General features: G+C 41.4%; 1 protein-coding gene across 8 annotated transcripts in view; it reads right to left on the bottom strand.

Moving 5' to 3' along the window:
* Positions 1-17,127, bottom strand: part of foxp1b (forkhead box P1b) — a 502,439-nt gene that overhangs the window by 84,246 nt on the left and 401,066 nt on the right. For all 8 annotated transcript variants that reach the window (XM_078209450.1, XM_078209454.1, XM_078209451.1 and 5 more), the window contains 2 exons: positions 16,372-16,528; positions 14,198-14,393 (listed from right to left, as the gene is read on the bottom strand). In XM_078209450.1, the coding sequence (XP_078065576.1) occupies positions 14,198-14,393; positions 16,372-16,528 (353 nt within the window). The remainder of the gene's footprint in view (positions 1-14,197; positions 14,394-16,371; positions 16,529-17,127) is intronic.

Here is a 17,127-nt window from a genome sequence, read left to right as displayed (position 1 = left end):
ATTTGTGCAGACATCTTGGATGGTTGTGGGGCTGCAGGATATTGGAGGAAAAGCAATGGGTGGATTCGAAAACAAGGATTAGAGTTGAGATATTGCTCAGATGGAAGCCAATGTAGGTCAGCAAACACAGATTTAATGGGTGAACAGGACTTGGTGTGAATTAGGACCCATGCAGCAGAGGTTTGGGTGACCTCAATGTTGTAGAAGGTAGAGTGTGTGAGGCTGCCCAGGAGTGCATTGAAATTGTCATGTCTACAGGTAACCAAGGCACAGTTGAGTTTTTCAGCACTAATTAAGTTGAAGCAGTGGCAGAGTCAAGTTATGTTATAATGGATATAGTCTTACTGATGCTGTGAATATTTAGTTGGATGCTCATCACGGGATAAAATAAGACACCAACTTGCAAATAATCTGATTCAGTCTCGGACAGTTGCCAGAGATGGGGGTGGGAGTCAGTGGGTAGGAGGCAATTTGTGGCATTTACTATTTAATAAATCTGGAATAAAAAGCACCAGTAATGGTAGCCACAACATCACTGGATTTGCTGTAAAGAATTTGGTTCCTTAGTATCCATTAATGTAAGTGGTGAGAAGGATGTTATGAGGTTTCTAGTGATTTAGACAAGTGGAGTAAGTGGGCAAATACATGGCAAATGCTGTAAAATGCAGTCACAGTTATCAGGATACAGGGTAGGCCACTTACGACTGAGATGAGGAGAAACTTGTTCATTCAGAGTGTGGCAACCTGTGGAATTCTCTATCACAGAAGGGTGCGGAGGCCAAATCACTGATTATACTTAAGAAGGAAATAAATTTACAGACTCTAAAAGATGTCAAAGGGTATAGGCAGACTTCTGGAGTATGGTGTTGTGATAGAGGATCAGCCATGATCATACTGAAATGCGGAGTATGTTTGAAGAGCTGTTGGCCTATTCCTGCTCCTATTTTCTACATTTCTACCTGTTCTGGCCCATTCATAATTTTAGGCCCCATTAATGTGGATGACTCATAAGTGTTGTCTACAATGGCCCAGCAAGCCTATTAGTTGTTTTAAAGAAGGCTGCTCACCATACCCTTCTCAAGGGCAACTTGGGTTGGGCAATGAACGCTGGCCTTGCCAGCGTTGCTCATATCCTGTGAGTGAATAATAATTTCTTTAAAAAGACTTTGGTCTTCCCAATTTTTTGTTGGAAGGAATTGTCTCACCATCTGGTAGTGGGGTCAGATAAGCTGTCTGATAATTCAGAGATGCTGAGTGGATGACTTGATAAGAGGCAGTGGTGAGGCAGAGCTGGCCTCAGTGTACGTGTGGAACCTGGCACTATTTTTGATGATATAGCCAAAGAACAACATGAGAAATAGGAAGTGGCAAAGGATCGATCCTTGGGGAATGCCAGAACAATGGTGTGGGAGAGGGAAAATAAGCACTTGCAGATGATTCTCTGGCTACAAATGAATTGTAGAATAGAACCAGTTAAGTGCAGTGCCACCCAGTTGAGACAACCATGTAGAGATGCTGGAAGAGGATGGTGGATGAAAGGTTGAAGAAACTCAAGGAGGACAAGAATGCATAGATTACCTTCAACACTTTGAATACCATTGGTGATTTTGGTAAGAGCTGTTACATTACAATGGCAGGTACAAATTACATTAAAGTTGTATTTTCAATATAAAAAAAACTGTCTCAAAGTTCTTCATCACAGCAATAAAGAGAGAAATGAATGCCAAGACATGACGGGAGAGATAGAAAGAGTGACAGAAATCTTAATTTTCAGTTGCCTGAGTTTCACACTCCTGAATTCCCTCCTCAAACCCTTCAGTTTCCTCTCCTCAAGCTCTCCTTACTACCCAGCCTTGAGCAACATTTACCCATTTTCCCCATGCACCTCTGAAGCACCTTGGAATGCTTTTATACATAAATGCATGTTGCCAAATGGTGTCTGCCTGAGAGACATTTACAGGTGGATGAAGAAATGGTTAAGAGGAGAGTTTTGGAGAATTTGTTATTGACAGTATGGCAGTTGAAATTGATGTTCTGCTGTCAAGGTAGTAGCAGGATGAATAATAGACTAAGCATGTGGTTGGGGTGAAATTGGTGAAGGGAACAAAAATTCTTTCTTCTTGTCCAGGAATCCAATGATGATCCCTGAAGTCCCTGCAGCCTCTGACTCGCTTGCAGCTCTTGGCCTAGGATCCTAAATCCAGGGCAAGGCTGGAGGCAGGCCTGTTAAAAGTCAGACAGGCACTTAATTCTATCAGGGCATTCCCTTCACTGATTCTCACTGATTCTCCAACTAATAGGGGTTGGACCCATATTAGGAACATTAAATCCCACTCATTATTTCAGCATCAGACTTTACTTGCAATCTTGCATTCTCAAAAGACAACCAAAGTTATGAATCTTTACATCATAAATTATAGATTGGCTAGTTGAACAGAAGGCAAATTGGAGGTGCTGATATCCAATCACACAAAATAAAATACATATTAAAATAAATATAGCTGAGTAGATTAGAAATGCATTTCCTCTTTGTTCTGCCTGCGTGGTAACGGTTAAAGATTGTCTTTTGCATATACTACACTGACCATTCCACCTGCAGGCACATCTCCAATGCCTTTTGCAGAGTGGGACATATTGCCATATGGACTCAGACAGCTTACAATCTGTACAACTCTGGACTACAAGTGCCTAGGGGTCTGTCCTATATTAGCACCACCTGCGCTATCAAATCTCTTTGAGAGTTTGAACTGGCCATCGGGGTCTCAAGAACATATTTCGTATTTTCAGCTAGGTCACAGGCACACCAAAACTACTCGACTTCAATCCCAGCAAATGCATTTTAATTTGCCAACTGAAACGACATGATATCACCAAAATAAAATTTACTTTAGATGCAGATAAAGCTGTACCACAAGTATTTAATTGAAGGTGTTGTAGCAGCTTTTCTACAAAATGTATAATTACTTTTAGATATATTGCATAACAAGTCATAACTGCAGTGCAATCAAAAATTGCTGAAGCATTCACAAAAGTATTCAACCATACTTTTTCAAAAGAATCATTTCTAAAATGACAATTACATATTAAGAACACATATTGTGATTTAGTAAATAGACCGACAAGCAGACAGATATTAAATTCACATTGTAATATTTTGTTTATTACATGAAATCAGTATAAATAGGAATATCATTTAGAATTATTTGAAGAAAATGATCTTTAATGAATTGGATTAAAAACTCAAAGGGAAAATATTTGTGGGAAGGTTCAGGGGAGTGGGCTTAATTGATAGCTATTTCAAAGGCTCAGGGCATGATTGGCCTCCTTCTATACAATATAATTCTATGATTTTTACACTAATCTTTCTCATTCCAACATCTAATGAGAAGGATGGGGATCATCAAAAACTTTGCTGTCCAGGTTTTAACTCACGCTAAGTCCTAATCACCTATCACCCCTGCACTCGCTGATCTTTAGTGGCTCCCGATTGAGCAATGTCTTGATTTTAAAATTTTCATCTGTGTTTTCAAATCCCTCTATGGCCTCACCCGTCCCTATCTCTAATCTCCTCCATCCCCATTATCCTCCAAGACATTTGCACTCATCTAATTCCAGCCTCTTGAGGATCCTCGAATATAATTGCTGTCATTGATGGCCATGCCTTCAGTTGCCTAAGCCCTGTGCTCTGGTTCTTCATCCCTACATTTCTCCACCTCTCTATCTTGCTTGAAGGCATTTCTTAAAGTCTGCTCCTTAGGCCAAGACTTTCATCATCTGTCTTAATATCTACTTATGTATTCCAGTATCATGTAATGTTGTCTCATTCTATTATGTTAGCTGTGCTACATAAAGGCAAGTTGTTGTTGTTTATTCACATCAAACATGCTGCTATTAAAACATTCAAACTGAAAAAAAAAGCATTAGCAGAAATTTATCTAGACTATGCAGAACAGGAGTATGGAATTAAATGTAAAAATGTCAGAAAAGCTGTGCAGAATTAATCTATGTTGAGCGCAATGTGTACGCACTAAATTTTAATCAGCTTAAACACTCATGGGTATTCAAGACATGCATTGTAAAAAGCAGTATCTGACCTCTGAGGTAAAATATGTAAAAGATCAGTTTTAATATTACATTATTTTATCTCTTCTGCCATATTATATTTTCAATGCTCCTACCAGCAATATTCAATGTGTACTATTTTCCTATTCTCTATTCTTATTTCAACAGCTGTTGTGATCAAGCAACAGCTTTATTCAGTCAACAGTAATATGCAGTAAAAATCACCCACCAGTGCCCAGTGACATTCTGCTATGCTTGACAGAACTGATATGAATAACTTTACAATGTTTTTTCCTCCTCTACAACCAAAATAATGATTATCATAAAATAAATTATTGTGCTTGGTTTTTTTGGGGGGGAAAAAAAACAAATTGTACAATTTAATATCATTTGCTTTGCTCTCCGGTTGCCTTTTAGATAGCAACCAGCCACGTTTATTATTTAGTTTTACAGGTTTTGAACCGCACAATTCCATTTGCTGTACAAATGATGCAGAAATGTTATTCCCTCCCCCTCCTTTCTTTTAATAATACCGGTGGATAAATATCTTCGTAGCGCAATATGGATGTTGGTCTTTACCAGCAGTGTCCATAAAAACGTTTTCCTCCCAGACACTCAAGGGTTTTACTCTGAATGATTTAATTATAATTTTCCTCGTGTAAGGCAAATTAAAGAGGAGAGTAGGAGTGTTGTGCCAAATCAGATTATTTATCTCCTTAACAGATTGCTGCAACTCCAAAGCCCAGAGCTGATGCGGATGGATGCAGGGTGGAATATGGGGCAGAAACTTGTATGTTTTCTGATTCAGTCCACAACTAAACAAAAGTATTTTTTTCTGAACCAACGTTTCCTCTAAGATTACATTTCCAGGAGTCTGAGGAAAGTTGCCCCTTTCATTACAATCCATGTAGAGACTGGTTATTTAATAAATAAATTTGAACTTCCAGTTAAAGCTGAAAGGATGACACAAGATTTCACGTTTTAAGACTTATATAGTAACAAACAGTCTAAAAGCATTACTGATTAAACACTATTTTTGTAGACAACTTGTGCTTTACACCATAAAACAGGACATTCCATTTTTTTCTTACAGCACTGCCAAAAACACACCACAGATATACTTTACACCGATATACTTTACACTGTCCTTTTTAGGTGGATATTCAAGTCTCGCTAAACCAGTCCAAGGTAATACTTATCTCACGATTCTTACTCCTGTTCTTTTGCTTTCTTAGCCTGGTAACTTTTAATCTCAGAACTGTCTTTCATAGTGAGGCATTTACCCCAGTGATTCTTCCTCTAGTCCAATCTTCCAGCCTTGTTTTAACTCCTCTTGAATTTGGTAGTTTGAGCACAAGCTTTCAGCTGTATTCCTGTGTGGTGAACCATAGAGGCTTTCAACCTCTGGCTGCTCTCGCTCTCTCCCGGATCCTGGCAGACCAACTTGTTTGTGAGTTTCCAGGGATATCTTAAGAAACCGTTCCCCTTTCAAACCCCATTTTCATGTCAACAAGAAGCACATGGGATTGTATCCAGCTAGAGATGTTGATTCGCTATCCATTAGTCTCCAACTCTATTCTACGTTGGAATTAAATGGACAGTTTATAATGTGACCATCTCACTACCTTCCTGGAACTTGGGAAACCAGAAGTCTTACCATCGTAAATTCAAATGCTGCTACCATTGTCTTGAAGTGTGAGTGCCTTACACCTTCTTCCCAGAAAAACAAGCTGGACCTTCCTCTAATCTTTAACAGCCCACTCACCTTGGTCTCCTGTCAGGCAGATATCAGCACAGCTCACACAACCCCTTTTATTTTACCATAAATTAAAGATATAGGCCCTAATCTTATAAACCTCTTAACAATAACATTTTTCACAGTGGCAAAACATGATCTACCCCACTGATAGGATGCTTGCCCCTGGACTTGTCTTCATTTATAATGGAATTGAACACTATTCAGCTAAACATGGAAAGTTTCATGTGTCATGTGAAATCTGGTCAGGCACCACAATGCCTGACAAGACTGCAACTAAAGCTCTAAGTGCAGTTGTGGGCACCCTTCCTCGGTTATTCTTGTGCTTTACTTATGGACATGGCTGTAATTCAATCACCCTGAGCAAATGGATAGCATATACCTACCATGTACAAAATAAAAGGGAAAAAAATCAAACTAACTGCACATTACCTCTTTTCTGACCTCAATTTATTGTAAGATTTAACCCCATTTGTTCAATTTAATCAATTGTGAATTTTGTGAAAAACTTTAGTTATATTACTAAAGTAAGATTGATAGAAGGCTAAACATCATTTTTTTCTGAGAGGAACTTAGGATCCAGTTGGAAGTGATCTATATTTCAGTTCAGTAATTGGCAAAATTAAGCAAAAAGATGAAGTATTTAAAGTCAATAAAATCTCGGTAAAATTGCTTTTGTCAGCAGTTCCAATATGAGAACAAATGTAAAACTGTTACTCTGCTGTTGAAATAAAATCTTGTTCTGACCTAGGCACAGTAAATTGTAAATTATTTCAATGCTTCTGTTACGTAAAATGAACTACTGCCTCAAAATACAGACTTTTTTTGGTGCAGAAGTGGGGTGCATTGGATCAGAATTTGTAAAGCCAGTCAGAATTACATCTATTCTAAAATGCACAGTAGATTCCAGTAGAAGTGGCTACTAGCAGAAGATCCAGTTACTTCTGAAATGTGAGATGTTTGGAGGTGGTGTGTTAATGAGGGAGAAAGCTGCTGTCCCAGAATTTTTTTATTTACTTCGAGCTTTTCTCAAGCACCTAAGTTAAGATAGGCCAGATGTGAGCCCGGGCCACAAAGGTCAGGTTACCTACCAGATCAGGAAGAAAAGTCAAAGTAAAGTCGCTATAGTCTCAGATGACCATAGGCTGTGACTGGTGGTGATTTAACCTGAGGGTCACAGCACCTCAAGGTTAAGAAGGTGGGCCTTTATGCACACAGGTTTTGAATGTCCATAACTTTGTCAGAAACACTGGCCGCGATCTACTTGCTCTTCACACCGGCGGGATCTAATGGTCTCTCCGACGGCACACCCCCGCTGCGGGTTTCCTGGCAGCATGGGGTGAATTCAATGGGAAATGCCATTGACAGTGGCGAGATCTTCTGGTCCCGTCACCGGCCAATGGTGTGCCACCTTCTGGTGCCAAGAAACATGCCACAGGGAGACCAGGGAATCCCGGTGATTAACTTTGAATGATATCTGAGGGATAAGGAGCTGTGGTGCTCGATTACAATGTGGTAACATGAACCTGGTTGTCCTTACACTGAGCTTCTGAGTCCCAGGACTTCCTGGCAGCTCCTGTTGGCAGGTGCAAATATATTCTGCCATCAATATGAGCAGGGTTTCAGACGAGCTGGCTGGGGGTGGGTGGGAGAACTACCTTCAATAGTTATCAGCAGCGAGATCAGAACAATGAAAGCAGGTTCAAATCATGCCTCACAGTGAGTGGCCACCTATCAAGGGACGCAGATTATTGGGCGCACAGACATTTGCCTAGTTGCATTCAAACATAACCAGTGAATCACCTACAATTGCTTCTCTATGTGCACCCTGACATCAGGTGGACTTCAAGAATCTATCCTTGGCCCCTCTATCTACATGCTAATCCTTGGCAGCATCACCTAAAATAAAACAACTGCACGCCTACGCTAATGGCACCCGCTACCACTGTCTTTAAATTTCCAAAATCCTTATCCCACATCTACTGATGGATAGGCAGGAGTTTCTTCCAATTAAATGTTGGAAAGACTGAAGTCACTGACTTTACATGCCATCGGAAAAATCTGCTCCAAGTTCACCCTGGAGCTCACTAACCAAAATTAGCTTCAGGTTAAGCAACATCTCAACTTTAAAATTTTCATGATTCTATTCCACCCGTTGCTGCAATTGCCTCCAACCCCACAATTCTATGAAATATCCGCACTCCTCCAGTTCTGGCTACTCGTGGACCCCCAATTTTAGGGGGCGATTCTCCCATCCTGCCGCGCTATTCTTTTAGTACTTTCCTTTTAGAATCATGTGTCAAATATCCGGCGCAGTTGGGGCCACACTGGAAACTGGCGTGAACAGCAGATAAGTAATTTAAATCTTATTTTACTGTTATTTAAATGTGATTATCGGGCCCGGGACTTAATAGCATTTCCCACCCCATCAGTACAATTTCACTCTGGCAGGGTTCAGACTAGCTCCCCACTTTCGGGGAACTAGCGTGACAACCCCGCTGGAGTGAAGGGGGGGGGGGGGGGGGCAATCAGGGTGCCGCAGGGGGTCGGGCAGCCTGTGCCCCCAGCACTGCCCAAGGGGCAAAGTGCCCAGGCCCAGGGGGCACCTTGGCACTGCCCATCTGGGGCGGGGCAATCAGTGGAGGTAGGAGGTCCCACTGCCACTCTGCATGGGGATCAATTGGGGCTGGAGGGAAGCCAGCAATCGGGGCAGGCTGGGGTGGGGGTCTGTCCACCCGAACCTTTAATTATATTCACGATTGTGACTTCTGCAGTGCACAGAGTGTGGGAGATTTGAGTGTGATTTCCCACTGAAAAAACAATCGTGATTCATTACAGTTTTCCCGCGAATTCAGCACTTAGAACGCTTTTGGGAGAATCGCCCCCCCTAATTGTTCCACCACTAGTGGCTGTACCATTAGCAGCCAAGATCTAAGGCAATGGGCCTACATTTTTCAAATGGTGGGATCTCCTTTCCCGCCATCTTAATGGTCTGGTCACTCCATAACCATTTCACATTCGACTGAACGTCAATTGGTTGCAGGCAGGACTTCCACCCCTCAGCAGTGAGAAAGTCCCACCTTACAGAGCTGCAAGCCAATCAAATTGGCCAGCAGCTGCAGCTCCCCAGTTCCTGCAGTGAAGAGAGCTGCAGTGAACTACAGAGAAGTCTATCTACATGCCTGAGCCAAATCCTGGGATCAGAGCACAAGGTAAGCTTAAGGGGTCCCAGGGTGGGAAGCTAGGACGGTCTAGTTGGGGGGGGGAGAAGGGGAGGTGCAGAGGGGGCGATCAGGCTGCTAATGGTGTAGCCACTAGTGGTGGAACAATTAGGGGGGGGGGGGGGGGGGGGGGCGATTCTCCCAAAAGCATTCTAAGTGCTGAATTCGCGGGAAAACTGATATGAATCACGATTGTTTTTTCAGTGGGAAATGGTTACGGAGCAACCAGACCATTCAGATGGCGGGAAAGGAGATCCACCATCTGAAAAATGTAGGCCCATAGCTTTAGACCTTGGGGAGTATTTGCGGGGTATGGAGGTTACTTGCACCTTGGGATGCTTTGTTATGTGAAAGGGACTTAAAAAGTTGCTGAGACAGTAAGCTTGGGAAGCAGGGAATGACTTCAGTAGAGTATCCACTCACCACTGTCCCATTCACACCTTTGACTTTTCTGTTACTCTGAGGGTAACAAATGAATCAACAGCAACCTGACTGACGGCATCAAACTGAGTCTACCAAGCCTGTCTCCTCAGTGCACTCCTCGACAGTGGTGGGATCTGGACAACATATGGTAGTCATGATGTGGAGATGCCGGCGTTGGACTGGGGTAAACACAGTAAGAAGTTTAACAACACCAGGTTAAAGTCCAACAGGTTTATTTGGTAGCAAAAGCCACACAAGCTTTCGGAGCTCTAAGCCCCTTCTTCAGGTGAGTGGGAATTCTGTTCACAAACAGAGCTTGTGAAACAGAATTTTGTGAAAATCAGCTCTGTTTGTGAACAGAATTCCCACTCACCTGAAGAAGGGGCTTAGAGCTCCGAAAGCTTGTGTGGTTTTTGCTACCAAATAAACCTGTTGGACTTTAACCTGGTGTTGTTAAACTTCTTACAACATATGGCAGACAGGAGAAAGGGCTGAGCATTTCCACGTTTGCTGTCTCAGGTATATCCTCGGCATCTTATGGAGGACTAGGTCACCAACTCAGAGGTAGTGGAGCATGTTAATGCCATCAGCACACATTCGTTGCTAAAATCTGTGCTGGCTTAGCCACTTTCATTGGATAGGTAACAACCATATACCCAAAGACCTTCGGTGCAGTGAATTGATCACATAACTTCCTGCGTGCCCATACCTCCTCTATGTTATAACGTGCTGCTCATTCATTGAGTAAAGGAGGAGTCAGCAGCCAGTCATTTCTTAACAGGTTTATTGACAAAAGGCACAGTCTCAGTTTTACTGCCCCTTCCATGTCCCCAACCCCCGTGGAAACAGGTTCTTATATAAACTTAAGAAAAATGCCCTAACTTTTCCCCCAATTAATAACAGCTGCTCTCACTTGCAACCAGAACATGAACTTCATTGAGACAAGACTGCAACTTTCAACGCGCGACAAGGACATCTGCAAGTGAGATATGACACTGACAACCGGGAGATAGTGAGAGCCATTGCCTCCGGAGAAAAAAAAAAATATATTCCAGCAAAAAACAAGGATTGTAAGAAAAGGGAGAACCAGCCGTGGATAACGAAGGAAATAAAGGAGAGTATTAAAATAAAAACAGCTGCGTACAGAGTGGCCAAAAATAGTGGAGAAACAAGTGATTGGGAAAAATTTAAGAAACAACAAAGAGAGACTAAGAAAGCGATAAAGAAAGGAAGGATAGACTATGAAGCTAGGCTAGCAACTAATATAAAAAATGATAGTAAAAGTTTTTATAAATATATAAAAAGGAATAGAGTGGCTAGAGTGAATGTTGGACCCTTGGAGGACGAGAGGGGGGAGTTAATAGTGGGAAATGAGGATATGGCTGAGTCTTTAAATAAGTTTTTTGTGTCGGTCTTCACGGTGGAGGACACAAATAGTTTGCCAAATATTAACGATAGAGGGTTGGCAGCAGGAGAAATACTTAATACAATTAATGTTACCAGAGAGGCAGTGCTGGGTAGACTAATGGGACTGAAGGTGGATAAGTCCCCGGGTCCGGATGGAATGCATCCCAGGGTATTGAAAGAAATGTCAGAGGTAATAGTGGATGCGTTAGTGATTATTTATCAAAACTCGTTGCATTCTGGGGTAGTGCCGGTTGATTGGAAAACGGCTAATGTTACGCCGCTGTTTAAAAAAGGAAGGAGACAAAAGGCGGGTAACTATAGGCCGGTCAGCTTAACGTCTGTAGTAGGGAAAATGCTGGAATCCATTATTAAAGAGGAGATAGCAGGGCATCTGGATAGAAATGGTTCGATCAATCAGACGCAGCATGGATTCATGTGGGGAAAGTCGTGCTTGACGAACATGTTGGATTTTTATGAAGATGTGACTAGGGCGGTTGATGGAGGAGAACCGGTGGATGCGGTGTTTTTGGATTTCCAAAAGGCGTTTGATAAGGTGCCCCATAAAAGGCTACTGAAGAAGATTAGAGCACACGGAGTTGGGGTAGTGTGTTAAAGTGGATTGGGGACTGGCTATCCGACAGGAAGCAAAGAGTCGGAATAAATGGGTGTTTTTCCGGTTGGAGGAAGGTAACTAGTGGCGTGCCGCAGGGATCGGTACTCGGGGCCGCAACTATTTACCATTTATATAGATGATCTGGAGGAGGGGACGGAGTGTAGGGTAACGAAGTTTGCAGACGACACAAAGATAAGTGGAAAAGTGAATCGTGTGGAGGACGGAGAAGATCTGCAGAGAGATTTGGACAGGCTGAGTGAGTGGGCGAGGATATGGCAAATGGAGTATAACGTTGAGAAATGCGAGGTTATACACTTTGGAGGAAATAATAACAAATGGGATTACTATCTCAATGGAAACAAATTAAAACATGCTACCGTGCAAAGGGACCTGGGGGTCCTTGTGCATGAGACGCAAAAGCCCAGTCTGCAGGTACAACAGGTGATCAAGAAGGCAAATGGGATGTTGGCCTGTATTGCGAAGGGGATAGAATATAAAAGCAGGGATGTCTTGATGCACCTGTACAGGGCATTGGTGAGGCCGCAGCTGGAATACTGTGTGCAGTATTGGTCCCCTTATATGAGGAAGGATATATTGGCATTGGAGGGAGTGCAGAGAAGGTTCACCAGGTTGATACCGGAGATGAGGGGTTTGGATTATGAGGAGAGGCTGAGGAGATTGGGTTTGTACTCGTTGGAGTTTAGAAGGATGAGGGGGGATCTTATGGAGACTTATAAGATAATGCGGGGGCTGGATAGGGTGGAGGCGGAGAGATTCTTTCCACTTAGTAAGGAAGTTAAAACTAGAGGACACAGCCTCAAAATAAAGGGGGGTCGGTTTAAGACAGAGTTGAGGAGGAACTTCTTCTCCCAGAGGGTGGTGAATCTCTGGAATTCTCTGCCCACTGAGGTGGTGGAGGCTACCTCGCTGAATATGTTTAAAGCGCGGATGGATGGATTCCTGATCGGTAAGGGTATTAAGGGTTATGGGGATCAGGCGGGTAAGTGGTACTGATCCACGTCAGATCAGCCATGATCTTATTGAATGGCGGGGCAGGCTCGAGGGGCTAGATGGCCTACTCCTGCTCCTATTTCTTATGTTCTTATGAGAGTGGCTGTCTGAAAAGACATTGGAAGCACCGAACAGAAACAAAAAGCTCAACTGGCTAAGAGGACCTAGAGAAGGCAGCAAATCATGCACATTTTCAGCCCACTGTCATCCTCTGCAATTAACATCTCAGAGTCAGAATGAGGGCTCCTGAGCTACATCAGGGAATGTTTAACATAGCATTGACCACCACAGGCAAACTATAGTCTTACAAGATGGAATTAAGCCCATCATCTAATGAATGAAGGCATCCAAAATGTACAAAATGACTGCAAAGATGGTCAGGGGAACATATTGGGTTTACTTCGATTGCTCCAGTGAGGTTGTCAATTTCCTGTCCCAAACACTCCACCACATTTTTAGGAAATCTCCAGCCACAAAGAGGCCATCTCTACTTCACCTTTCCAGTATGAGGACGTTTGGGTCAGCATTCTGAAGATTTTTTCAACTTGATTGTTATTTTCTATTTCCCAAGTTGCGATTGCTCCTTTATGTAGTTGCAGCTTTTATGTCTTCCTGCCACCCTTGGTTTTAGTCTAGCTCCTAGGTTATGTTCCGGCCTCCTTCCCCTTCTTGCTGGTGTCACTCTTCTCCTCTATCTCTACACACTTATTTTCTCTGCCCTGTCTATAAAAACTGGTGAAATCTGGGACCTTACTCTACACTACTTCCTCAATCTTTCCAGTATATGTGAGACTGTTTTTAAAGAAAATTTTCATTTTCTAAATACATGAATAAGGCAGGAAGTATTTTTTCACCTAAGATCTTTGAAGGATCTTATACTGTCTTTCACGTGATAAACAGATATCTAATTTATCCCCATAGGTGGCCATGAAGGATCTGCTAGAACAATTTGAAGAACAGCAGAATGTTCTCTCTGCAATCATGGCCAACATTCTTCCCTGAAGTGCCATCACTAAAAATCAATCATCTAGTTATTCAATCGTTTGCTGTTTGTCGGGTATTACTGTGCACAAATGTTTGCCTACAAGACTTCAAAGGTGATGCAAAGGTGATTCAAAGGTAATGTGCTTGGGGATATCATGAACGAGTGATATAATGCTACACAAATGCAGTTACATTCATTTGTTTTCATGTAATACAGGCTCTCTCAATTTTAAGTATGCAAACCTACTGAGCTGGAGGCAAGAGGTAAGGGAACATATGTTGCCATGTGATTTAACGGGATTCTGAATATTTGTAATGAAAAGTAAGTTATCAAGCATCACTACATAATTCAGATATACTCTTCAAAACATGACATTAGTGGAAGTCGTATTGTGGTAGGTAGTGGTAGTGATCATTATATTGATATGCCACTCTCTTTAGGAAACAGAGCAGCAACAAAACTATGCATTCTTTGTCCTAGAACATTGTGCAGAATCCCATTAACACTGCATGGCTACTTACCCACACAATTCTTCTGAGGTCTCATTTTTTTCATATAAAAAAGAAATACTAGCAGGATAATCAGGCATCATTACACATAATAGATTATGATGAATGAATGGAGATACCACCAGCCTGACAAGTGAGGGCTATAAAAGGACTTATAAGATAAAACAAATTAGTTGGATCAGTGGCGGATAATGTCTTATTAACGCCTACCATTCCCTTTTTGGAGTGTGACCCGTAGACTGCCCGTTCATCAGGGTTACTGGTAGTGAGGTCTTAGGTGGTGGAGCGGGAGAGCAAATCGAACTAGTAGAAAGATCTAGGCTGCCATTTTTGGTTACACTTTCTTCCATCGTGTGAGCTCCAGTCACTTCTTTCCACAGCTGCTGCAGTTCTGTTGGAGTCATGCCTGTGTCAAACAGCAATAGTTCCATATTGTATAATTAGATCCATGAACAGCAGACTTATCCTTCTTCACACACTAATTAAAATACCAAAGTGTATGTAAACAAGGTCTGATGTTAATTAGACAATTCCTAACTATATTCCTATGTGTTGCAATACTTCTAACAAGACACAGTGTAACCCGCTGTATGTTCAGTTAGTGTTGATAATTAAAAGTAAATTCTTCAAGTGTATGCAATAATTGATCTGTTCAAATTGCAACATAACCAGACTGCTCTGCACATCACTCTCCTTTTAAAATCAAAGCACTTAGTTATTATCGCAGATATTTTGCAATATATTAATGGAAAATGCATTCCTCTTTAAATATAAAAAGCATAATTGAAAATAATGTGCTGTAAATGTAACCAATTCATTTGCACCATATTCAAAGGCCTTTTATAATTTTACTACAAAATTAGAATATTATGTCAGTAATTATTTTTTAATCACCTGTCTTTATCATTAAAATTTGACTTCATTCATAAACCAATGTGCAAATTTGAAAGCAGAAAGCAAAAAAAACCTGTGGTTCTAACTATATTTTAATTACAAATCACAATTAAATATTCAAGCACTTCAGATCAGGAAGAATACCAGGTCAAAATCTAATTTATTACTTTCATTTTGGGTGCAAGGATTGGATAATAATCTCAAAGTGATCAGCCAAAATATCTTTACTTTACTAAACTACTGCTAAAGATTTTAATTACGGTAGCATTGGAGAGTGTAGGTCTAATAAGGCAATAGACTCCAGAGAGTCTAAGTGGTTAAGAAGTGTGAAATGAGACTGATAGGATTTTTACATGTTCTGGGCAGATAGTTTGCATATCAAAGAATAGTGAATTATCGCAGGACAGTAGAACAACCTTCCAAGCATTAGCCTAGCAATAACAACTAGCACATCAACCAGGAAGGTCACAACACAGATTGCCCTATTCCTTCGCACTGTCCTTTCTATTTCAAACATGATACTAGAAATATTAATTTGTTTAGCAAATATGCTGAACAACACTGCTTGTGTGGTAACAATTACTGCCACAGCTAACCACAAAACCACTATTTGCATGGTTAAAACAGAGCTAAATAGTTAGGCTAGCTGATTACATGATATTCTACTGCAAGAAAGTAGATTGTGACATGTGCTATCTTTAATGGGATTACCCTGAAAAGGATGCACCATGATGGATTTTATTCTATATTTATTTCATTTAGTTTTAAACACATACACTGCTGTTCCTCATTATAAAAGAAATGGACACTACTTTGAAAAATGTATGTTGTTGGAAAACATGATTGATTACTGCTCATAGAACTCAATTTCCCAATCCCAGGTAGTACTGGATGAAAGACAAACATAGTTGCTCAACCTTTTTCGTCCTTGTACCTCTATACTCAGGTGACCATGTTCAAGCAAGCATAAAGTTGATTTAAGGTTCATAATGACATCAGTTTTGGGCTATTATCGCAGTGATAAAAAATTACTTTGTATTTCTGCCTGCACAAACTCTCAGTTGCTTTCCAAAGAATCCCAGTTCCTCAGGGAGAAGTGTCACTGCTATTAGTTTACTGCACCAGTAGAACTGTAACTCTGAAGCCACTCAGTAGGTTCTTTGGTCAATAGCTTGCAGATAGACACCCTTAGGCTTTAAACATGCTCCTTAAACACCAAAGGAACAGGCTAGCTGTAACATACAACTATTCAAATCAATCAATGACATGGCTGTTGAATTACCTAAGGGTGTCCCTGATGTGTTGCTGCACAGATTACACTTCATGCATCGTCTCATTCATAGCTTTCATATTATACGCTGGTGTGTCCTGTCACTGCTCAATTGCCCTCTCCTGAACAACTTAACTGCTGTGGCTTTGCAGCTCCCATTTGAGCAGTCCGACCTAGAGGCCTGTTTTTAAACAGACCCATCTCCAGGCCCCATGCTTACCTTGTGCCAGTGTTTGCAGTGAGAGAGCCGGCTGTCCAGACTGGACTGTGAGCAAGCCACAACGCTGCATAGTCATGATGTGTTGTTGTTGAAGCTGCTGCACCTGGAGAAGCTGCTGCTGAAGGGCTAAGTGGTGTGCTGCTAGTGGCTGTTGTTGCTGAAATAAAACAGCAAAGATTCTGGATTAGAGAGGAGATTCACAGTCTGGATAATTCAATTTTAAGAACCATTGTATTTTATAGGAAATAAAATAATTTTGTCTTGGAAACATGGTTGGCCTTCTATATAAAGTTGACCTAATCTTTCCCACCTGATTCCAAGTGTGTTCACACAGATATAATGATCGCTGCTGTACATAAAATATATCCTATTGGAGGAGCAAAAACAGAAAACGCTGGAAAATCTCAGCAGGTCTGACAGCATCTGTAGAGAGAGAATAGAGCCAATGTTTCGAGTCTGGATAACCCTTCATCACAGCTCTGACAAAAGGTCATCCTGACTCAGAACAGTAGCTCTATTCTCTCTCCAAAGATGCTGTCAGACCTGCTGAGTTTCTCTGCAGTTTCTGTTTTTGTTTCAGATTCCAGCATCCGCAGTATTTTGCCCTTATTCCATTGCAGGAGGTTGTTTGAGCTGAAAGTGACAATGACCACTGGAGAATATCGCAACATTTACTGTAATAACACTCTTGAATATTGTTAAATAAATCAAAATGTATACAATTTCTTAAACCTATTTGTGATGCATATAAGTGAC

Source organism: Mustelus asterias, chromosome 3 (assembly GCF_964213995.1).
Source record: "Mustelus asterias chromosome 3, sMusAst1.hap1.1, whole genome shotgun sequence".
NCBI classification, from domain to species: domain Eukaryota; kingdom Metazoa; phylum Chordata; class Chondrichthyes; order Carcharhiniformes; family Triakidae; genus Mustelus; species Mustelus asterias.
This window is presented reverse-complemented; position numbering and strand designations above follow the sequence as displayed.